Consider the following 26843-nt stretch of genomic DNA (forward strand, 5'->3'; position numbering starts at 1 on the left):
ATCGAGAGGAGCCAGATGAGGTGGTTCGGGCATCTAGTCAGGATGCCACCCGAACGCCTCCCTAGGGAGGTGTTTAGGGCACGTCCAACCGGTAGGAGGCCACGGGGAAGACCCAGGACACGTTGGGAAGACTATGTCTCCCGGCTGGCCTGGGAACGCCTCGGGATCCCCCGGGAAGAGCTAGACGAAGTGGCTGGGGAGAGGGAAGTCTGGGTTTCCCTGCTTAGGCTGTTGCCCCCGCGACCCGACCTCGGATAAGCGGAAGATGATGGATGGATGGATGGATAATTGTCAAAGTGTACTCACATATTTGTAGTGCTTCTCACTGGTCATCATTAATATTAATAAATACTCGTCAAAGAGTACCCACATATTTGTAGTACTTCTCACTGGTCACCGATAATATTAATAATAAATACTTGTCAAAGTGTTCTCACATATTTGTAATACTTCTCACTGGTCAACAATCATATTAATAATAAATACTTGTCAAAGTGTACTCACATATTTGTAGTACTTCTCAATGGTCACCGATATAATTAATAAGAAATAATTGTCAAAGTGTACTCACATGTCACAAAAAGGGACAAGGTGCACTTTGAACAGCAGGCGGCGCTGGCGAGACGTGCACGTTCTAACCTCACGTGAACGCGCGGGGGTTTGAGCGTGCGGTCACGTGAGTGGAGGCTGACCCCAGTGCTAGAGGACGATGAGAAAAGACATCTCACTCCGACTTGTTCACCGAACACCGTCACCTCCTGTGTCAGGACACGGTTTTTGAGAGCCACCGGCAGACAGGTAGACACGCACGCCGGACATCATCTTCGTCAACATCATCATCAGTTCTCGTTCACAGCTGCTCTTTAATTGTGAGTTTGTTGTGTGTTTTGTGTTTGTTGTGTGTGTCTTACTTGGCTGAAAAAGGAGAAATGAAGGAGGAAGTCATGAAGATTCTTAATGAGGCGCCAAGCTCCAGGAAACTTCTTTTGGAAAACTACGACAACTTTCTCAATGTGGCTGAATACTGCTACTACAACTATACACAACAACAGGCAAGTACTACTACAAGTATACACAACAGGCAAGTACTACTACAACTATACACAACAACAGACAAGTACTACTACAAGTATACACAACAACAGGCAAGTACTACTACAACTATACACAAAAACAGGCAAGTACTACTACTAATATACACAACAGGCAAGTACTACTACAACTATACACAACAACAGGCAAGTACTACTACAAGTATACACAACAAAAGGGAAGTACTACCACAAGTATACGCAACAACCGGAAAGTACTACTACAAGTATACAGAACAACAGGCAAGTACTACTACAATTATACACAACAACAGGCAAGTACTACTACAAGTATACACAACAACAGGCAAGTACTACTACAACTATACACAACAACAGGCAAGTACTACTACAATTATACACAACAGGCAAGTACTACTACAATTATACAAAACAACAGGCAAGTACTACTACAAGTATACACAACAACAGGGAAGTACTACTACATTCATACACAACAACAGGTAAGTACTACTACAATTATACACAACAACAGGCAAGTACTACTACATGTATACACAACAACAGGCAAGTACTACTACAATCATATAAACCAACAGGCAAGTACTACTACAAGTATACACAACAACAGACAAGTACTACTACAAGCATACACAGCAACAGACAAGTACTACTACAAGTATACAGAACAACAGGCAAGTACAACTACAAGTATACACAACAACAGGCAAGTACAACTATAAGTATACACAACAACAGACAAGTACTACTTCAAGTACACACAACAACAGGCGAGTACTACAAGTATACACAACAACAGGCAAGTACTACTACAACTATACACGACAACAGGCAAGTACTACTACAACTATACACAACAACAGGCAAGTACTACTACATGTATAAACAACAACAGACAAGTACAACTACAACAATACACAACAACAGGAAAGTACTACTACAAGTATACACAACAACAGGCAAGTACTACTACAATTATACACAACAACAGACAAGTACTACTACAAGTATACACAACAACAGGCAAGTACTACTACAATTATAATATAATAATAATAATAATGGATTAGATTTATATCGCGCTTTTCGATTGTTATATACTCAAAGCGCTCACAATTATACACAACAACAGGCAAGTACTACTACAATTATACACAACAACAGGCAAGTACTACTACAATTATACACAACAATAGACAAGTACAACTACAAGTATACAAAACAACAGACAAGCACTACTACAAGTATACAGAACAACAGGCAAGTACTACTACAAGTATACACAACAACAGACAAGTACTACTACAAGTATACACATCAACAGGCAAGTACTACTACAATTATACACAACAACAGGCAAGTACTACTACAAGTATACACAACAACAGACAAGTACTACTACAAGTATACACATCAACAGGCAAGTACTACTACAATTATACACAACAACAGGCAAGTACTACTACAAGTATACACAAAAACAGACAAGTACTACTACAAGTATACGCAACAATAAGGCAAGTACTGATACTAGTATGTTCCTACTACAACTATACACAACAACAGGCAAGTACTACTACTAGTATACGTTACTACTACAACTATATCCAACAACAGGCAAGTACTACTACTAGTATACGTTACTACTACAACTATACTCAACAACAGGCGAGTACTACTACAACAAAACAACAGGCAAGCACTGCTACTAATCTGATCCTACTACAACTATACACAACAACAGGCAAGTTCTACTATTAGTATACGTTACTACTACAACTATACACAACAACAGGCAAGTACTACTACAACTATACACAATAGCAGGCAAGTACTGATACTAGTATGTTCCTATTACAACTATACACAATGCTGATGTAGAGCTTGAAGTTGTGCGACATCACCTCCACAACAGACCTTAAGATGGACTCAAAAGCCAATAACTACATCCGCAAATGGCTGGGCCTTCCCAGATTTCTTTCTAACATGGCACTGTTTGGAAGAACCATTCTGAAGCTGCCATTGAAATCCATCAGCTCGGGCTACAAACAAGTGAAGGTGAGGCTCGTGTTCGAGCTCACAGACTCACCTGATCCGTCTGTCCATAACACCAAGACCTAAGTCTGTACAGGGCGTAAGTGGAATGCTACGCAGACAGTACACCAGGCCATCGTCCGACTGAAACACCAGGAGATGGTAGGACAGATACAGTCTGGCAGAGCCGGCTTCGATGGGGAACAGCATTCAAGATGTGGTCCAAAGCCTCAATGAAGGAAAGAAAAGATCTAGTGATCTCAGAAGTGGTCAACATGAAAGAGGAGAGCTATATGATCAAGGCTGTGGGCCAACAGAGGCAAGGGAAATGGACCAATTGGCAGGCCGTTGTCAACAGAGTTGTTACGTGGGCAGACATGTGGAAGATGCCCCAGTCGAGGGCTAAGTTTCCTCATCAGGACCACGTACGATACCCACCCCAGTCCCGGGAACTTGCATGTGTGGTACGGGGCATAGGTGACCTGCCAGCTCTGTGACTCCCAGAACCCAAGCTTGCTTCACATTCTTTCTGGCTGCAAGGTAGCTTTGTTATGGATGGCGGCACGACCCCGTCCTGCGGAAGCTAGCTGAAATCCTGGAGGCACGCAGAGTGGAAGCAAATGGGGCCAGTCCGGGAACAGCTCAGTGGTCGATTAAGTTTGTCAAGCAAGGTGGTCGGCCTCGAAGCAGCAGCAAGAGCATCCAGTCCCTCCTGTCAACCGGCGGCGAGTGGAACATGAGGCTTGATCTAGATCGTCAGTTGAAGTTCCCTCAAGAGATTACAACAACCTCGTTACGCCCAGGCATTGTCCTGTGGTCCACCTCTACTAAAACTGTCATCATGGAAGAACTAACAGTGTCATGGGAAGAGGAAATGGAGGCTGCCTTTAAAAGAAAGAGGGACAAATATTCAGAGCTGGCAAGCGAGTGCGCACAAGCAGGATGGAGACTCTTCACCTATCCAGTTGAAGTTGGCTGTAGAGGCGACACTGGAGCATCCACCCAGCGGCTCCTAAAGTCTCTCGGGATCAAAGGCTCCAATCTAAAGAAGGCCCTCAAAGCCCTGGCAGAGGAATCAGAACAAGGGAGCTTCTGGTTGTGGCTCAGAAGAAACAACAAGGCTTGGGGAAAGCAGGGCACGTAGACAGGGGGAAGTAACATGGGTCCCGGGGTGCTGGAATAGCAGCACCTTGAGACCCATGTTATGGTATGCGGTCAGGCCCACGCTTGACTCAGGGAGATGGACATCCCTGCCATGCATAGTCCCTTAGGACTCTTTCCATATTCACAACAGCAATAACACTGGGGTTAGAATGTGGGTACAGTATGGATCCTTCTGCTCCACCACCCAGAGCTGTTCCGGGATTAAACGAGTGAAACATCCGTGAAGGGTGGCTCCCGGCTGACGACCCTGCAGCCAGCATTACATGGCACTGTCGGAGGTGCGTCAGGCAGTAATGCCCTGCAAGTGTTAACTTGTGCTTACATCTACAACTATACACAACAACAGGCATGTACTACTAATAGTATGTTCCTACTACAATTATACACAACAGGCAAGTACTACTACAACAAAACACAACAACAGGCAATTACTGCTACTACTGTGTTCCTACTACAACTATACACAACAGCAGGGAAATACCACTATGTTACTACTACAACTATACACAACAATATGGAGTTACTATTAGTATTTTACTACTGCAACTATACAAAACAACAGGCAAGTACTACTACTAATATGTTACTACTACAACTATTGTATACACAACAACAGGTAATTACTATTAGTATGTTACTACTGCAACTATACACAACAACAGGCAACTACTACTACTAGTATGTTACTACTACAACTATACACAACAACAGGCAAGAACTTCTACTAGTATGTTACTACTACAACTATACACTACAACAGGCAAGTACTACTATGTTTCTACTACAACTATACACAACAAAAGGCAGGTACTACTAATAGTAGTATGTTACCACTACAAATATACTCAACAACAGTTTAGTACTACTCTGTTACTACAACAACTATACACAACAGGTTAGTACTAATATGTTGCTGCAACACCTATACACAACAACAGGTAAGTACTACTATGTAACTACAACAACTATACACAACAACAAGCAAGTACTACTATGTTACTACTACAACTATACACAACAATATGGAGTTACTATTAGTATTTTACTACTACAACTATACAAAACAACAGGAGAGTACTACTACTAGTATGGTACTACTACAACTATACGCAACAACAGGTATTTACTATTAGTATGTTACTACTGCAACTATACACAACAACAGGCAAGTACTACTACTGGTATGTTAGTTCTACAACTATACACAACAACAGGCAAGTACTACTACTAGTATGTTACTACTACAACTATACACTACAACAGGCAAGTACTACTATGTTTCTACTACAACTATACACAACAACAGGACAGTACTACTCATAGTAGTATGTTACTACTACAAATATACTCAACAACAGGCTAGTACTCCTCTGTTACTACAACGTCTATACAAAACAAGTTAGTACTACTATGTTACTACAACAACTAGTACTAATATGTTACTTGCTGCAACACCTATACACAACAACTTGCAAACACTACTATGTTACTACAAAAACTATACACAACAACAAGCAAGTACTTCTATGTTACTACAACAACTATACACAACAACAAGCAAGTACTACTATGTTAGTACAACAACTATATACAATGACAGGCAAGTACTACTATGTTACTGTAATGACTATACACAACAACAGGCAAGTAGTAATTTGTTACTACAACAAATATACACAAAAAAGGCAAGTATTACTATGTTAGTACAAAAACTGTACACAACAACATGTTTCAAATTAATGTTTTGACAACAACAATAGGCTAGTAGTACTACTTCTATTTTACTACAACAAAAAACAACAAGCTAGTACTACAATGTGACTACAACAAATATACACAACAACAGGCAAGTACTATTATGTTACTACAACAAAATATACTCAACAACTGGCAAGTACTACTATGTTACTACAACTAAACCCAACAACAGGGTAGTACTACTATCTTACTACAACAAATATACACAACAACAGGCGAGTATTATTATATTACTACAACAACTATACACAATAACAGGCAAGTACTACTATGTTACTACAACAAATATACACAACAACAGGCAAGTACTACTATGTTACTACAACAAATATACACAACTACAGGCTAGTACTATTTTATTACTACAACTACTATACACAACAGGCAAGTACTGCTATGTTATTACAACAACTATACACAACAACAGGCAAGTACTACTATGTTACTACAACAAATATACACAACTACAGGCAAGTACTACTATATTACTACAACTGCTATACACAACAACGGGCAAGTACTACTATGTTACTACATCAACTGTACACAACAACAAGCAAGTAGTACTATGTTACTGCAACAACTATATACAATGACAGGCAAGTTGTACTTTGTTACTACAACAAATATACACAAAAAAGGCAAGTATTACTATGTTAGTACAAAAACTGTACACAACAACATGCTTCAAATTAATGTTATGACAACAACAATAGGCCAGTAGTACTACTTCTCTTTTACTACAACCAAATACAACAAGTTAGTACTACTATGTGACTACAACAAATATACTCAACAACAGGTAAGTACTACTATGTAACTACAACATCTATGCACAACAACAGGCAAGTACTACTATGTTACTACAACAACTATACACAACAACAGGCAAGTACTACTACATTACTACAGCTACTATACACAACAACAGGCGAGTACTATTATATTACTACAACCATACACAACAACAGGCAAGTACTACTATGTTACTACAACACATATACACTACAGGCTAGTACTACTATATTACTACAACTACTATACACAACAACAGGCAAGTACTACTATGTTACTACAACAACTATACACAACAACAGGCAAGTATTACTATGTTACCACAACAACTATACACAACAACAGGCATGTACTACTATGTTACTACAACAAATATACACAACTACAGGCAAGTACTACTATATTGCTACAACTACTATACACAACAACGGGCAAGTACTACTAAATTACTACAACTAAACACAACAACAGGGTAGTACTACTATCTTACTACAACAAATATACACAACAACAGGTTTATTACTACAACTATACACAACAACAGGCAAGTACTACTATGTTACTACAACAAATATACACAACAACAGGCAAGTACTACTTTGTTACTACAACAAATATACACAACTACAGGCAAGTACTACTAGATTACTACAACTACTATACACAACAACAGGTAAGTACTACAATGTTACTACAACAACTATGCACAACAACAGGCAAGTACTACTATGTTACTACAACAACTATACACAACAACATGCAAGTACTACTATGTTACTACATCAAATATACACAACTACAGGCAAGTACTACTATATTACTACAACTACTATACACAACAACGGGCAAGTCCTACTATGTTACTACAACTAAACACAACAGGGTAGTACTACTATCTTACTACAACAAATATACACAACAACAGGCGAGTACTTTGATATTACTACAACAACTATACACAACAACAGGCTAGTACTACTATGTTACTACAACAAATATACACAACAACAGGCAAGTACTACTATGTTACTACAACAAATATATACAACTACAGGCAAGTAATACTATATTACTACAACTACTATACACAACAACAGGTAAGTACTACTATGTTACTACAACAAATATACACAACTACAGGCAAGTACTACTATGTTACTACAACAAATATACAGAACTACAGGCAAGTACTACTATATTACTACAGCTACTATACACAACAACAGGCAAGTAGTACTATGTTACTACAACAAATATACACAACTACAGGCAAGTACTACTATATTACTACAACTACTATACACAACAACAGGTAAGTACTACTATGTTACTACAACAAATATACACAACTACAGGCAAGTACTACTATGTTACTACAACAAATACACAACTACAGGCAAGTACTACTACATTACTACAGCTACTATACACAACAACAGGCAAGTAGTACTATGTTACTACAACAAATATATACAACTACAGGCAAGTACTACTATATTACTACAACTACTATACACAACAACAGGCAAGTACTACTATGTTACTACAACAACTATACACAACAGGCAAGTATTACTATTTGTTACTACAAAAAATATACACAACAGGCAAGTACTACTATGTTACTACAACAAATATACACATCAACTTTCAAGCACTACTATGTTACTACAACAACACTACACAAAAGGTAAGTACTACTACTACTACTATTACTACATCAATGTTAGTACTGCTACTGTCTTTACACAGTAGTCACAAGAAGCCCACGAAAGTCAGTAGTACACGTGGGTTAGTAATAAAGAGTGCATGCATGATTTCAGTTTGTTTGCTAAGCTAGCAGTTTTTTGTGACACTATACTAATCTAACGGGCTGTGGTCATGTGACAGTCAGGTGATGATAGCTTAAAGGCGTTGGAGGAGACCAAGAAGCTGACCGCCCAATCGCTGGCGAGCATCGCTTACCAGGTTAGCACGTTAGCTACTAGCGTGCTAAGTCTGCTGGATGCTCAGACCAATCAGCTTCGCCACATGGAGTCATCCATCAACCTGATTGGTCAGGTCAGTCTCCTCTAAGTGTGTGTGTGTGTGTGTGTGTGTGTGTGTGTGTGTGTGTGTGTGTGTGTGTGTGTGTGTGTGTGTGTGTGTGTGTGTGTGTGTGTGTGTGTGTGTGTGTGTGCGTGCGTGCGTGCATGTGTGTGTGTAGTAATTATCCTCATGAGAAGAAATAAGTGGATAAAAGAAAGAAGCATCTTGTTTTCTGCGTGTGATGCGTTTACTGACACTCAATAACAAAGATGCATGGATGGATGGAAGGATAGGATGGATGATGGAATGATGGATAGATGGATGGAAGGATGAATGGACAGATGGATGGATGGATGACAGATGGATAGATGGAAGTATGAATGGGCAGACGGAGAGATGGATGGAAGGATGAATGCACAGATGAAAGGATGAATAGATGATAGATGGATGGATGAATGGATGGATAGATGATGGATTGATAGATGATGGATTGATAGATGAATGGATGGATGGGATAATGGATAGATAGATGGACAGATGAATGGATGATGGATGGATAGATTGATAGATGGATGGATGTTGGATTGATAAATGGATTTATGATGGATGGATTAATTGATAGATGGATAGGTGATGATGGATTGATATTTTGAAAGATGGATGAATGATAGATACTGTAGATCAGGGGTGTCAAACGTAAGGCCAGGTTTTATCCGGCCTGCGGGATGAGTTTGCGAAGTATAAAAATGAGCCGAAATTTTTTACTGAAAAAACTGCTGTTCTAGATATGTCCACTATATGTCGCAACAGCAATTATTTTTATCTTTCTGATCTAGATTATGCTAGTGCACCATTCGAGGTAAATGAGCAAACTACATAAATAACATCCTGTAATTTGATTTTGTTATTTTTTTTATCCTGATAGATAGAAAATTAGTTGACTGCTGAACATTATTAACATAATTTATTTAAAAAGTATAAATAACGATGTGGAGGGAGGCGTGGCCTGCAGTCCTGCAACAAAGCAGGGTGTGCCAGGAACGAATTTGAGATCAGCGACAGGTGCGTAGATGGCCCACCTGGGCGTGCTTATCTAATCACCTGTCGCTCTGTTAAAGGCAGCAGCTGGGAAGGAGAGAGGGGGGGTGATGGTGGGGCACGAGCAAGAGCGAGACTGACAAAAAGACAATTGCTAAAAAGCACAAAGACAGTTTATTGCAAAATAGAACATTCTCGTAAAACTGGAAGAGCCTGGCATGTCGGTGATTGGTGATCCGAAAAACCAGAAAGTGCAAGTTTTCCACACGACAAATAAAGATAGAATACTATTAGCCGCAAAATGTAAGTGTAAAACAAACCCGACAACATTATGATTTGTACATTTTCAGAATGTGCTTGTTCTATTTTTAAACAAAGAAAACAATCTATATTTGTCTTTATTTTTAAGTTATCGTGCCGTGATTTTACCAGTCCGGCCCACTTGGGAGAAGATTTTTCTCCATGTGGCCCCCCGTCTAAAATGAGTTTGACACCCTTGCTGTAGATAGTCAAATGAAAGGATGGATAGATGGATGAATGGATGATAGATGGATAGACGGGTGGATGATAAACGGATGATGGATAGATAAATGGACAGATGAAAAGATGGATGGATGGCTGGATAGACGGATATACAGATGTGGTGCCTGTATCAATGACGTGTGTGTTGTGCTCCTCATCCAACATGAGACGGTGGAGATGCATCGTGAGAAAGTTTCTCGCAGAGAAATCGGTATTTTCACGGCGGTCAGACAAGTCCCACGTGGACCAAAGATCCTCCCGCCTCCTCAGCCTGCTGCCGGCTCGCAGTCCCGCCCTCCGTACAGCCGGCGTCCAATCAGCTACCAGCAGCTGGATTGCATCGGTCATGGCTTGAAGGTGAGCGACTCTCACATGACCTCATTAGTATTACAACATGGCACACCTGTCACATGACCTCATTAGTATTCCACCATGGCACACCTGTCACATGACCTTATTAGTATTCATACATTGAACACCTGTCACATGACCTTATTTGTATTCCAACATGGCACACCGGTCACTTGACCTCATTAGTATTCATACATAGAACATAAGTCACATGACCTTGTTAGTATTCATGCATAGAACACCTGTTACATGACCTCATTAGTATTCAAACATGGAACACCTGTCACATGACCTCATTAGTAGTCATGCATAGAACATAAGTCACATGACCTTGTTAGTATTCATGCATAGAACACCTGTCACATGACCTCATTAGTAGTCATACATAAAACACCTGTCACAACACCTCAGTATTCCAACATGGCACACCTGTCACATGACCTCATTAGTATTCATACATAAAACCCCTATCACATGACCTCATTAGTATTTATGCATAGAACACCTGTCACATGACCTCATTAGTATTCATGCATAAAACACCTGTCGTATGACCTCAGTAGTATTCATGAATAGAACACCTGTCAAATGACCTCATTAGGTTTCATGTATCAACCATATGTTACATGGTCTCATTAGTACTCATGCATAGAACACCTGTCAAATGACCTCATTAGGTTTCATGCATAGAACACCTGTCACATGACCTCATTAGGTTTCATGCATAGAACACCTGTCACATGACCTCGCTAGTATTCATACATACAACATCTGTCACATGACCTCATTAGTATTAATTCATAGAACACCTGTCACATGACCTCATTAGTATTCATTCATACATAGAACATAAGCCACATGACCTCGTGAGTGTTCATGCATACAACACCTGTCACATAACCTCATTAGTATTCATGCATAGAACACCTGTCACATGACCTCGCTAGTATTCATACATACAACATCTGTCACATGACCTCATTAGTATTAATTCATAGAACACCTGTCACATGACCTCATTAGTATTCACACATAAAACACCTGTCACGTGACCTCATTAGTAATCATGCATAGAACACCTGTCACATGACCTCATTAGTATTCAAACATAAAACACCTGTCACATGACCTCATTAGTATTCACACATAAAACACCTGTCACATGACCTCATTAGTATTCACACATAAAACACCTGTCACATGACCTCATTAGTATTCACGCATAGAACACATGTCACATGACCTCATTAGTATTCATGCATACAACACCTGTCACATAACCTCATTAGTATTCATGCATAGAACACCTGTCACATGACCTCATTAGTATTCATACATACAACATCTGTCACATGACCTCATTAGTATTAATTCATAGAACACCTGTCACATGACCTCATTAGTATTCATTCATACATAGAACATAAGTCACATGACCTCGTTAGTGTTCATGCATAGAACAACTGTCACATGACCTCATTAGTATTCAAACATGGAACACCTGTCACATGACCTCATTAGTATTCATACATAAAACACCTGTCACATGACCTCATTAGTATACATGCATAGAACACCTGTCACATGACCTCATTAGTATTCACACATAAAACACCTGTCACGTGACCTCATTAGTAATCATGCATAGAACACCTGTCACATGACCTCATTAGTATTCAAACATAAAACACCTGTCACATGACCTCATTAGTATTCACACATAAAACACCTGTCACATGACCTCATTAGTATTCACACATAAAACACCTGTCACATGACCTCATTAGTATTCACGCATAGAACACATGTCACATGACCTCATTAGTATTCACACATGAAACACCCGTCACATGACCTCATTAGTATTCACACATAAAACACCTGTCACATGACCTCATTAATATTCACACATAAAACACCTGTCACATGACCTCATCAGTATTCATGCATAGAACACCTGTCACATGACCTCATTAGTATTCATACATAAAACACCTGTCACATCACCTCCTTAGTATTCCAACATGGCACAGCTGTCACATGACCTCATTAGTATTCATGCATAGAGCACCTGTCACATGACCTCATTAGTATTCATGCATAGAACACCTGTCACATGACCTCATTAGTATTCATGCATAAAACACTAACAACAAGACAAACAAGCAGGACATTCTTGCTGAAAGGAAGTGGCGACTGTAACAGGAAGCTCAACTTCCTGTTTTCTGTCTACACACACGCACGCACACACGTATGTTTGCTTTCGGAGTGGAATCCAGCTTTGATAAAAGTGCTTAACACTCACACGCTCAAACACGCACGCACACCTTTGTTCAGCGTGGGAAAATATTTGCTGAGCTTCATTATAGTGTGAGACTGAGGCTTCATTCATGGTGCCCCCCCTCCCGCTTTTCACCCGCCCCTTTCATCCTCCCCCAATGCCCCCCCCCCCCCCCCCCCCCCGCCACCCGCGCCCATTGGACCCCTTCCCCCCAGCTCCCTGGGAAGCAATTGGAGGGCGCAGAAAACATCAGGAAGCAGGCATCCTCCATCAGGTGGGTTTTCACCGCTCTGACTCCGCCTCCACCTGAGAGAAGTCTTCCTACTGGTCTGTTCTTGCTTTCAGCTGCAAAGTGCCTCCTGCGGGTCTCCCGTGTCCCGTGGCGCCCCCTAGTGGCAGGTAACTTGAAGCACGCAGTGACGTCTTGCAAATATTATAAAGTGTATGTTCTTTGACACCGGTTGACTGTGAAATTGCAACTGCCCAGTCTGGACCCTCACGTTCAGACCCCTTATAGTTTCTCGACAGGACCACCTACTGGTTGAATGTAAAATAGCAACATCCAAAGAACAGTTGTTTGAGAAGCTTGGATCACTTTATAACAATTAATATTTACAATTGTAGTCCAAAAAACTTTAAAAAATAGTTACTAAGTAAATTAGAAGTTACTTAATATTTGAGTAGGTTTTTTTTACGTAGTATTTACCTGCTTGTACTTAAGTAATTATTTGGATGACTACTTTTTACTTTTATTATTCTAAAGTAACGGTTGGGATACTCTACCCACCCACTTGTCAATATTACGACGTTTTGTCCACCAGCTCGACTTTTGGCAAGCCTGTGGCTCCGCCCACCATCCCCACTGACTGGCGGGCTCCGCCTGAAGACGACATCTTACCTGCACCTGGCGATGACGCTCCGCCCTCTCCGCCCGACTTTTTTGAGATGCCGATGGCTCCGCCCCCTCCGCCCGACGACTACGAGACCTCGCCGGTAGCCCAACCCCTTCTACCTGACTCCCTGGACGTGGTCCAACCTGTAACTCCGCCCCTGTGTCTGGAGACAGGTGAGGACCAAGCGATGTTTGCCGCCCGTCACCTCGGTAACCATGACGACGTGACGCGTTTGTTCAGTGCTGGAGGAGAGCAGCCTCCCGCCGCCGTCTCCCCCGCCCACTGACGACGACGCCTTTCCTGCACTGTCCAATGATGAGCTTCCAGCCCCGCCCCCATCAAGCCAGGAAGTAGACGGTAGTATTTGTTAGCATTACCCACACACACACACACACACACACTTTTTTGTTTTATTTCTTTCTATAACTTAAGTTCAAAATTTACAAACAAACATATGAACAAAAACACGCTCACTCACACGCTAGCTTCCGGCATTCCGTACTTAAATAGTGTGTTTTCAAAAGCAATAGGACACTCAAAAACTGTGTAAAGTAATAGGGTACTTAAACAGTGTGTTTTTAAAACCATTAGGGTACTTATTTACTGTGTTTTCACAAGTATTAAGGTACTTAATCAGTGTTTTTAAAAGCAATATGATACTTAAATTTTGTGTTTTCAAAAGCAATAAGTTACTTAAATAGTGTGTTTTCAAAAGCAATAGGGTGCTCAAATACTGTGTCTTCAAAAGCAATAGGGAACTTAAATAATGTTTTTTCAAAAGCAAAAACATTTTATTTTATTTTCTATATACGTTTATAAAGATCAAAATTTACAAACATTAACATATGAAAAAGGACACGCACACATTCACACCCTGGCTTCCGGCATTCCGGACTTAAATAATGTGTTTTCAAAAGCAATACGACACTCAAATACTGTGTTTTCAAAAGCAATAGGGTACTTAAATACTGTGTTTTCAAAAGCAATAGGACACTCAAATACTGTGTTTTCAAAAGCAATAGAGTACTTAAATACTGTGTTTTCAAAAGTAACAGGTTACCTAAACAATGCATTTTAAAAACCATCAGGGTACTTAAATACAGTGTTTTCAAAAGCAATAGGACACTCAAATCCTGTGTTTTCAAAAGCAATAGGGTACTTAAATACTGTGTTTTCAAAAGCAATAGGACACTCAAATACTGTGTTTTCAAAAGCAATAGAGTACTTAAATACTGTGTTTTCAAAAGTAATAGGTTACCTAAACAATGCGTTTTAAAAACCATCAGGGTACTTAAATACTGTGTTTTCAAAAGCAATACGACACTCAAACACTGTGTTTCCCAAGTAGTAGGGTACTTAAACAGTGTGTTTTTAAAAGCAATAGGGTACTTAAATCTTGTGTTTTCAAAAGCAATAGTGTACTTAAATAGTGTGTTTTCAAAAGCAATAGAGTACTTAAATTATGTGTTTTACAAAGTAATAGGGTACTTATTTAGTGTGTTTTCAAAAGCCATAGTGTACTTAAAACAGTTTTTTCAAAATCAGTAGTGTACTTAAATCGTGTGTTTTCAAAAGCAATAGGTTACTTAAATACTGTGTTTTCAAAAGCAATAGTTTACTTAAATCGTGTGTTTTCAAAAGTAATAGGTTACTTAAATAATGTGTTTTCAAAAAAATAGGGTACTTAAATACTGTGATTTCAAAATTAGTATGGTACTTAAATACTGTGTTTTCAAAAGCAATAAGGTACTGAAATACTGTGTTTTCAAAAGCAATAAGGTACTGTAATACTGTGTTTTCAAAAGCAAAAGGTTACTTAAATACTGTGTTTTCAAAAGCAATAGTTTACTTAAATCGTGTGTTTTCAAAAGCCATAGTGTACTTAAAACAGTTTTTTCAAAATCAGTAGTGTACTTAGATCGTGTGTTTTCAAAAGCAATAGGTTACTTAAATACTGTGTTTTCAAAAGCAATAGTTTACTTAAATCGTGTGTTTTCAAAAGTAATAGGTTACTTAAATAATGTGTTTTCAAAAAAATAGGGTACTTAAATACTGTGATTTCAAAATTAGTATGGTACTGAAATACTGTGTTTTCAAAAGCAATAAGGTACTGTAATACTGTGTTTTCAAAAGCAAAAGGTTACTTAAATACTGTGTTTTCATAAGCAATAGTTTACTTAAATCGTGTGTTTTCAAAAGCAATAGGTTACTTAAATAATGTGTTTTCAAAAAAAATAGGGTACTCAAATATTGTGTTTTCAAAGCAATAAGGTACTGAAATACTGTGTTTTCAAAAGCAACGGGATACTTAAATACTGTGTTTTCAAAAGCAATAGGGTACTTACAAATTGTGTTCTCAAAAGCAATAGGTAACTGAAATACTGTGTTTTCAAAAGCAATTGGGAACCTAAATATTGCGTTTTCAAAAGTAAAAATTAAAATTATTTCATATACCTTTATTTATAAATTTCAACATTTACAAACAGTTGAGAAACAATAATCAAAATAAATCCAACAACAGCATTACAAAACATTATAAAAACAGTACAAAGCAGCGCCACGGGGCTGTAAATTCAAAGTAACAAAAATAGAATAGAAAAAAATATATATATATAATAAACAAAGTGCAAAGCCATAGGCCATACTTGCCAACCTTGAGACCTCCGATTTCGGGAGGTGGGGGGGCGTGGTCGGGGGTGGGGCAGAGGCGTGGTCGGGCGGGGGGCGTGGTTAAGAGGGGAGGAATATATTTACATTTACAATTCACCAACTCGAGTATTTCATATATATTTCATATATATATATAAATATACATATATGTATGAAATACTGGACTTTCAGTGAATTCTAGCTGTATATATTTATTTTATTATTTATATAAATAAAAGAAATAGTTGAATCACAGACGGCACCTATCAAATACACAGTAATAAAAACACAGTTGTTCTACTAACTGTACTGTGCTTGCTGGTTACAAAAATCAACAACAACACTTACCTTTCACTATTTGAGTAACCTTTGTTCTGCCATTTATTTCTTCATTTTGCTCGTCGACGGTATAATATATTGGGTTGGAGTCAATAACCAGCCGAGGTGATGAAGTTACGTCTCTTTACTGTGGGCTTCAGAACTGACTCTCTCACTTGCCGTCAGGTGCCCAACACCACGTAAATCATTGGCCCATCAAAAAGCAACCCAATAACGCTATAGCCATCATTCACCAGGAGATGGCAACAGACAACATAGAATCACTCGATTACAGACAGCGTCGCCATGGCTGTAACTTCCTCGTTCTTCTGTTTCGTCTCCTTGTGTGTGCGTTTTTTTATTCAAATTCGTTGACGTTGTAACATGATTGGGCAGGCAAGCTGTTTATATAGTGGGAAAGCGGACGTGAAAACAGGCTGTCCCCACTCAGGTCCGCAAGGAGCTGGAGGGGGCGTGGCCTCCAGCTCCGGCTGAATTTCGGGAGAAACTTTCCGGGAGGCTTTTGGGAGAGGTGCTGAATTTCGGGAGTCTCTCGGAAAATCCGGGAGGGTTGGCAAGTATGCCATAGGCACTCACACGCTAGCTTCCGGCATGCAGTGACGTCATCATCGACCAATAACAGCTTTGCTTCCTCGCCGGTTTCCATCGTGTTTCTCGTCCTGTAGCGCCGCTCCCGGCCAGGAGGAGCCGCCAGCGCCGCTCACCCCCGCCTGCTCGCTCTCTCTCTCTGAGGGTGCGCCGCCGCCAAGCCCGCTCTCTCTTCCTGCCCGCCGGCCAATCACGTAAGCTTGCCCGGAGAGCCTCAGAGGTCCTGGAGAAGCATCCAGAACCGCCAGCGCTTTCAGACCTCGCATAATCAAGTGTTGACCCGCTTTCTTTGTGTGTCAGTCATGATTCCCCCTCCCCCGCCTTATCCCCCCCCGCATGCCCCCGCCCAGCCGCTTCCCGCCTCCTCGCTGCGGTCCCGCCTCCCGGCTCGCCTGGAGCACCTGGGTAAGATCATGGTTCCGAAGACTACAAAAGCCCTTACATTTATATATTTGTTAAAAATATTTTAAGTGATTTAGGTAGCCCTTTTTGTATTTAGTTTTTTTTCATATATTTTATTATTATTATGTATTAATATTTAATACGGAAAAAAGATCATGGTTCCGGTTGTCGCAGTTGGATATCCACCGAGAGTCATTTTTAACGCATGCCGCGCCCCCTCCTTCTTTACCGGCCAATCACATGTGCTGTGCTATTCCGTTAGATCTGGAGCTTCCTGTCCTACCTCCCCCGCCCCTTTTGGACGACGCCCCCCTGCCACACTGGAAGAAAGGTACCAAGCGCGTCTTCTGTCTTGCCCACGACAAAAGTAGCAACGGTCATGTTCTTGTCTGGCCAGTGGTGGCGCTGTTCTCCTTCGAGGCCTCCAACCAGGAACACCTGTCCGTCACCGAGGGCGACGTCATCTACCTGACTGGTCGCCATGACAATGGATGGTGCGAGGGCGTCCTTAATGGCAAGCGAGGCTTCTTCCCTAAGGATTACGTTCAGTCCTGTGACTAGTTGGAGGCTCCGCCCCCTCACGCCTGACCAGCCAATCTGCTCACTTGTCCTAACCCCGCCCCCCATGGTTCGTTTTCCCCGTTCTTGATTGCAGCTGTCAATCAATATCCATCTTGTGTAAAAGTCTTTATTGTGTAAACAATCTTGGTAAAAAAAAAAAAAGAATAAATAACAACAAATAAATATAATCCATCAATAAATAAAGGCAGCAATAAATAAGCAGTAGAAAAGAGTCAAAGGGGAAGTGGCGCCTCCTGCTGGTGGTGGTGGTGATTACATGTTGGCGACCAGTAGGTGTAACTGCTGCAGGTGTAACTGACTTTCACTGCGGATCAACTCCCATGATGCACTGCTGCCTTCCTGTACACACACACACACACCTTTACTGTAGTACTTATACAATAAATACACATGTACTGTAGTACTTATACAACACATGCACACATACAGTAGTACTTATACAACACATACACATATACTGTAGTACTTATGCAATACATACACATGTACAATAGTACTTATACAACATACACACGTACTGTAGTACTTATGCAATACATACACATGTACAATAGTACTTATACAACACATACACACGTACTGTAGTATTTATACAACACATGCACATGTACTGTAGTACTTATACAATGCATACAATGTACTGTAGTACATATACAACACATACAATGTACTGTAGTACTTATACAACACATACACATGTACTGTAGTACTTATATACACATGTACTGTAGTACATACACAACACATACAATGTACTGTAGTACATACACAACACATACAGTGTACTGTAGTACATACACAATGTACTGTAGTACGTATACAACACATACAATGTACTGTAGTACTTATACAACACATACATCTGTACTATAGTACTTATATACAACACATACACATGTACTGTAGTACTTACATACACATGTACTCTAGTACATATACAACACATACAATGTACTGTAGTACTTGTACAATACATACACATGTACTGTAGTACTTATACAACACATACATATGTACTATAGTACTTATATACAACGCATACACATGGACTGTAGTACAAACCCCGTTTCCATATGAGTTGGGAAATTGTGTTAGATGTAAATATAATTGGAATACAATGATTTGCAAATCATTTTCAACCCATATTCAGTTGAATATGCGACAAAGACGAAAAATTTGATGTTCAAACTGATAAGCTTTTTTTTTGTGCAAATAATCATTAACTTTAGAATTTGATGCCAGCAACATGTGACAAAGAAGTTGGGAAAGGTGGCAATAAATACTGATAAAGTTGAGTAATGCTCATCAAACACTTATTTGGAACATCCCACAGGTGTGCAGGGTAATTGGGAACAGGTGGGTGCCATGATTGGGTATAAAAACAGCTTCCCAAAAAATGCTCAGTCTTTCACAAGAAAGGATGGGGCGAGGTACACCCCTTTGTCCACAACTGCGTGAGCAAATAGTCAAACAGTTTAAGAAAAACGATTCTCAAAGTGCAATTGCAAGAAATTTAAGGATTTCAACATCTAAGGTACATAATATCATCAAAAGGTTCAGAAAATCTATAGAAATCACTCCACGTAAGCGGCATGGCCGGAAACCAACATTGAATGACTGTGACCTTCGATCCCTCGGACGGCACTGTATCAAAAACCGACATAAATCTCATAAGGATATCACCACATGGGGTCAGGAACACTTTAGAAAACCACTGTCATTGAATACAGTTTGTCACTACACCTGTAAGTGCAAGTTAAAGCTCTACTATGCAAAGCGAAAGCCATTTATCAACAACATCCAGAAACGCCAGCGGCGTTTCTGGATGTTGAAAGGTTCCGAAATCATCTAAGATGGACTGATGCAAAGTGGAAAAGTGTTCTGTGGTCTGACGAGTCCACATATCAATTTTTTTTTGTAAATATTTGACATCATGTCATCCGGACCAATGGGGAAGCGAACTATCCAGACTGTTGTCGACGCAAAGTTCAAAAGCCAGCCTCTGTGATGGTATGGGGGTGTATTAGTGCCCAAGGCATGTGTAACTTACACATCTGTGAAGCCACCATTAATGCTGAAAGGTACATACAGCTTTTGGAACAACATATGCTGCCATCTAAGCACTGTCTTTTTCATGGACACCCCTGCTTATTTCAGCAAGACAATGTCAAGCCACATTCAGCACGTGTTACAACAGCGTGGCTTCGTAAAAAAAAAAGAGTGTAGGTACTTTCCTGACCCGCCTGCAGTCCAGACTTGATTCCCATCGAAAATGTGTGGCACATTATGAAGCGTAAAATACGACAGCGGAGACCCCGGACTGTTGGAACGACTGAAGCTCTACATAAAACAAGAATGGGAAAGAATTCCACTTTCAAAGCTTCAACAATTAGTTTTCTCAGTTCCCAAACGTTTATTGAGTGTTGTTAAAATAAAAGGTGATGTAACACAGTGGTGAACATGCCCCTTCCCAACTACTTTGGCACGTGTTGCACCCATGAAATTCTAAGTTAATTATTGTTTGCAAAAAAAAATAAAGTTTATGAGTTTGAACATCAAATATCTTGTCTTTGTAGTGCATTCAACTGAATATGGGTTGAAAAGGATTTGCAAATCATTGTATTCCGTTTATATTTACATCTAACACAATTTCCCAACTCATATGGAAACGGGGTTTGTACTTATACAACACATACACGTCCTCTAGTACTTATACAACATATACACAAGTAGTAATTGTACAATACTTCATGGTACTTGGAAAAAAATACTTGCGAGTACAGGGAGTGTACTTGCAATCAGAGTACTTACAGCGTGGTTGAGAGTAGCAGTGGTCAGTGTGTGGTAGTACGCCTTCAGTGGTTTTGTTAGAAGGGAGTTTTCAGGTAAACTCTAAAGTTGGGAGAAGAAAGTAAACTTATTGATGCTCTGTGTAGTACTTTTTAAAAATAATAGTGTACTTACGCCCTGTGTAAAATTTTTCAAAGGTAATAGTGTTCTTAAGTAATGTGTTTTTTAAAGTAGTATACTTAAATCATGTGTTTTCAAAAGTAATAGTGAACTTAAATACTGTGTTTTCAATATCCTGGGTAAAAGTAATCGTGTGTTTTCAAAATGAATAGTGTACTTATGTCCTGTGTAGTGTAAATGTTTGCAAAAGTAATAACGGACATAAGCACTGTGTTTTCTAAAGCAAAAGTATAACTTAAATACGGTGTTTTTTTAAAGTAATTGTGTCCTTAAATTTTGTGTTTTCAAAAGACATACTGTACTTAAATACTGTGTTTTATAAGGTAATTGTGCACTTAAATACTGTGTTTTCAAAAGCAATAGAGTTCTTAATTACTGTGATTTCAAAAGCAATAGGGTACTTAAATATTGTGTTTACAAAGTAACAGGGTACTTTAATACTTTTTTTAAAAGCACTGGTGAACTTAAATACTGCGTCTTCAAAAGCAATAGGGTACTTAAATACTGTGTTTTTCAAAAGCAATAGGGTATTTTAATACAGTGTTTTCAAAAGCAAATGGGTTCTTAAATAGTGTGTTTTCAAAAAGCAATCGGGTGCTTAAATACTGTTTTCAAAAGCAATAGGGTACTTAAATGCAGTGTTTTCAAAAGTATTAGTCCACCTAAATATTGTGTTTTCAAAAGCAATAGGGTACTTAAATACTTTGTTTTCAAAATGAATAGTGTACTTAAATATTGTGTTTTCAAAAACAATAGGGTACTTAAATACTGTGTTTACAAAAGCAATATGCTACTTAAATACTGTGTTTTCAAAATGAATAGTGTACTTAAATACAGTGTTTTCAAAATCAATAGGGTACTTACACAGTGTGAGATCTCCTCCTTCTGTCTATGCAGGAGAACCAGCAGATTCTCGGTCTTGGTGGCGTCCCAGCTGACGGCTGACATGTTGACCTGCTGGTACAGGTCTAAAATGTGACCCAGACTGTCTCGCACAAAAGCCAGCTTGCACGGCGCCTGCATGGACACACCTGCTCAGCGTCTGTGCTCTGATTGGTCGAGGACACAAGAAGGGGGTGCACTTTGACTCAACTCACCTGAGACGTTGCCGCCAATCTGTAAAGTGTTCTCGGGAACGCAAGTGGACTGTCCTCCTCCGTCATGGGACCGCCCTGGAACAAGAAGACTTTGGTTCAGGTGGGTCCAGGAGAGGGGACCTCATGACCCCTGAAGGCCCCAAAGTCTGGCGCTACCTACCAGGTCCTGAACCAGAGACTGACACCTGTCACTCAAGTCCAGGTAACGTCTCAGCCAATCACAGCAGAGGGCGGGGAGGAACACGGCATAGAGGATGAAGACCACCTGTGTGGGTCTGACCATGATGATGATGATGATGATGATGAGGACCAGGACCAGGACCAGAAGACCAGTCTAGCAATAGCCATCATGCTGATGTGTGTGCACTTATATTGGAGACGCGAAAAGGAAAACTGGTGTGGAAAAGACCCAAATTCTGTTTCTGCTCTCATTTTCGAGCTACACACCTACACACACGCACATGCGCGCGCACACACTCACACAAACATAAGCACACACACACACACACACACTCTCACAAACATAAGCACACACACACACACACACACTCTCACACATACAAGTGTAGATAAATGACTTAATGTCACATTATTATAACTGCAAACAAAGTAAAACTTTTTTAAAACACACCAAAGAAGAGCAAAAGTCGACAAGAAGTGACGCCACTCAATAAAAAACGAGTGTTTCTTGTCAGGAAGTCCCTGAATTCACTTTCCTTTTCCAAACCTCATTCTTGGTATGGAATCATTGATGAACATATTGGCGTTAAAAAAACCCGGAAAACTAATTTGTAGCGACGTGGAGTAGACAACGTGATCAAAGTTACATTATTCCAAGTACGAAACAAATGAATAATTACGTTTTATTTTGAAGAATCCGTTTTCCGGTTTCACTTTCGAGTCGCGAGGGAATCACCGATAATGGCGTCACTGTTTTTTGTGATTTACTACTTTAAAATGAGTTTGCTTGGATGTACTTATTGTGTACTCGCGAAGTAGTAACTGTGTTTTTTATTGTTTTATTTGTGTCATCGTAATACTTTTTGTCGATAGCAGATTTGTGTCGACTTTAAAACTCGGTCATGTGACCAGAAGAGAAGGTTCCTACTGGTTGCCGAGCGGCGCTTTCATTGGTTATCACTTTAGGCCCCGCCTTCTTGGGGAAGCGCGCCATTTTTGTTTTTCTGTACCTACACGACGGCGAATAAAATGAAGACGACGACAACACTACAAGAATGGGTGTAGACGATAGTGATACCAGTGAGTGTCCAGAATTCTTTGTACCTATTATTCGATTCTATAGGATAAAAAAAGAAAACTATTGTACATTCAAATGGACTATTTAAAGGCCTACTGAAATGAGATTTTCTTATTTAAACAGGGATAGCAGGTCCATTCTATGTGTCATACTTGATCATTTCGCGATATTGCCATATTTTTGCTGAAAGGATTTAGTAGAGAACATCCACGATAAAGTTCGCAACTTTTGGTCGCTTATAAAAAAGCCTTGCCTGTACCGGAAGTAGCAGACAATGTGCACGTGACATCACGAGTTGTGGAGCTCCTCACATCCTCACATTGTTTACAATCATGGCCACCAGCAGCGAGAGCGATTCGGACTGAGAAAGGGACGATTTCCCCATCAATTTGAGCGAGGATGAAAGATTTGTGGATGAGGAAAGTGAGAGTGAAGGACTATAAAAAAAGACTAGGTCAGTGGGAGCGATTCTGATGTTATTAGACACATTTACTAGGATAATTCTGGAAAATCCCTTATCTGCTTATTGTGTTACTAGTGTTTTAGTGAGATTATATGGTCGTACATGAAAGTCGGAGGGGTGGCCACGGGTGTCTTCGAAGGAAGCCACGTTTCTCGACGAGGCAAGGTAGCCGGGCTGAGATTTTTTTTTTTCCCCCCTCATCCACAGTGTAAGCATCCGACGATCAGGAGCGGCCGTTGGGAGGAGGCAAGAGAGTTCGCAGCTGCAAGAGGCGAGGCACGACGAAAGCTCTCCGCTGATAACTACGGTAATACCACCATTAATACCTCAATACCACCATTTTTTCACCGAAACCTGCCCGTTGACATGTGGTAGGGAACCATGTTCGCTTGACCACTCTGTTCCATAGTAAAGCTTCCCCATTAGCTTTCGGGAATGTAAACAAGGAAACACCAAATGTGTTTGTGTGGCTAAAGGCGGCCGCGACACACCGCTTCCCACCTACATCTTTCTTCTTTGACGTCTCCATTATTAATTGAACGAATTGCAAAAGATTCAGCAACACATATGTCCAGAATACTGTGTAATTATGCGTTGAAAACAGACGACTTATAGCTGGGAACGGTGCCAGAACAAAATGTCCGCTACAACCCGTGACGTCACGCGCAAGCGTCATCTTACCGCAACGTTTTTAACAGGATACTTCACGCAAAATTTAAAATTGCAATTTAGTAAACTAACCTGGCTGTATTGGCATGTGTTGGAATGTTAAGATTTCATCATTGATGTATAAACTATCAGACTGTGTGGTCGGTAGTAGTGGGTTTCAGTAGGCCTTTAATTAGTCGCTTATCCTAACACCCCCCCCCCCCCCACATGGTTAATTTCCCCCGTTTTAAAACAAGACACTGCGATGAGATGGCGACTTGTCCAGGGTGCACCCGCCTTCCGCCCGGTTAGGGATGATACTCGAAACCGGTTTTCCCGATTGTTCGATAAGAAAAGAACCGAGTTCTCGGACTCCAATCCCTTTTTGAGAAGCGGTACCCGTTATCGAGACCACTATAGTAAAGAAAAAGAGTTGGTTCTTTATTCGAGTCACTAAGAACAAATCCCTTTCCGACAAGAAATGCCCCGTTTGACATCACAAGAAATTACGTCACGTAGCTCAGTCATTAAGCGCAGGTAGGAAAAGCAGCAAAAATGGACCGGAAAAAGCGCTCTAAGGCATGGCTTCATTTCACAAAAAAAAAGAGGAAGCAGCAATATGCAATTATTGCCAGGTGTTGTGATCCGGCTTCCGGATCACACATCTCTAGCATGTTTGTCTTTTTTGTATTGTCCTACTATGTTTTGATCATGTTTTGGACTCTACCGATCCCGTTTGTTAGCGCACTTCCTTGTTTTGTATTGTCACCATGGCAACCTAAGTATGCCTCCTGCACGGACTCATTACGCACACCTGTTTTGAATTATTTGTGTTGTATTTAAGACCACCTGCTACCTTAGTTCCTCCTGGCTGTTTTGTTTGCTACTTGCAACACGCACGTTGGTTCTTATTTTTGTAATCACTATTGCTAAGTCTCGCCTTAGCTTTGCGTGCGCTCTGCACCTCTATTCCTGTACTCTGCTCTCGTGCTAATTATTAGCATAGCTCTCCGTGCATTCGGCACGCCTTTTCTTTGCATTTTGTACCAGTATTATTTTTGTTTTCGTATTAAATCTAATCTTACCTGCAACTCCTGCCTGTCCTGGTCCTCTTGCATCCCTGGGGTAGCAACACGCATCCATTATGCCTCGCCACCGTGTCAGAAAACAGCCAGCACAACGCCGCCTCGCAGTGGACCACCAAAAGTCTTCCCTTCGCCAAGCCGCGAAGACTTTTTCCCCGGACAGCAGCGCGCAGACAACAGCCCAGTACTCTTCCCTGAGGTTTGGAAGTTTTGTTTTTTCTCCATATTCCAACCACTCTTCCGACTGGGCTGTAAGGCCAGGGCATACCTCCGGCCCACCGGTCCATCACGGTGACGTCATTTCGTCAACGCCCCCTGGTGACTCAATACCACCCCCTGTCGATGATATTTTTTCTGAGGATTTTTATATTGTTGAGTCTTATTCTCAACCTGTTTCAAATATTGACTATGATTTTTTGGACTCTATAGACACAACTAAGTTCTATACAGATGTTATTTCTAGATGCAAACTAAGGCAACATGAGCTACCTACTTTTCTTCCTCCACCACCGGTGTTCAAGCCTAGTCCCAGTCCTGGTCCGACTTCTGGCCAACATTGTAGATCAACTCGTAGACTGAGTCGTAGTCCGAGTCCTAGCCCAAGTCCTTGCTCAAGTCATTCTCTTAATGGTAGTCCAAGTCCCGGTCCCAGTTACGTACCTTCGTGTAGTCTTGATCGTAGTCCGTGTCCTAATTCCCCTCGTGGTCTTAGTCCTCACAGTAACCCTAGTCCTTGCCCAAATTCTTGTCCGAGCCCCAGTGTCACTGTAAGTCCTAGTCTTTGTCCAAGTCCTTGCCCGAGCACCAGTATGATTGTAAGTCCCA

General features: G+C 40.5%; 1 protein-coding gene across 4 annotated transcripts; it reads left to right on the forward strand.

The window, feature by feature from the left end:
• The first annotated feature begins 639 nt into the window (after positions 1–639).
• Positions 640–23275, forward strand: abi3a (ABI family, member 3a). 4 transcript variants are annotated; one of them, XR_009807461.1, is made up of 13 exons: positions 640–798; positions 925–1056; positions 8719–8885; positions 10578–10769; positions 13260–13318; positions 13390–13443; positions 13866–14110; positions 14178–14294; positions 17591–17707; positions 17814–17918; positions 18178–18246; positions 18313–18543; positions 22365–23275. XR_009807461.1 is itself a non-coding variant. In XM_061905788.1 (12 exons), the coding sequence occupies exons 2-12, from the start codon at positions 930–932 to the stop codon at positions 18474–18476; spliced, it is 1416 nt and encodes a 471-aa protein (XP_061761772.1). In that variant the 5' UTR covers positions 640–798; positions 925–929; the 3' UTR covers positions 18477–18680. The 4 variants fall into 4 exon arrangements, 3 of the variants coding, with proteins under 3 accessions (XP_061761772.1, XP_061761773.1, XP_061761774.1); XM_061905788.1 differs by lacking the exon at positions 22365–23275 and having other exon boundaries at positions 18313–18680; XM_061905789.1 differs by lacking the exon at positions 22365–23275 and having other exon boundaries at positions 10581–10769; positions 18313–18680.
• Positions 23276–26843: the final 3568 nt, after the last annotated feature.

The sequence above is a fragment of the Nerophis ophidion genome, linkage group LG07 (assembly GCF_033978795.1).
Source record: "Nerophis ophidion isolate RoL-2023_Sa linkage group LG07, RoL_Noph_v1.0, whole genome shotgun sequence".
Taxonomy (NCBI): Eukaryota; Metazoa; Chordata; class Actinopteri; order Syngnathiformes; family Syngnathidae; genus Nerophis; species Nerophis ophidion.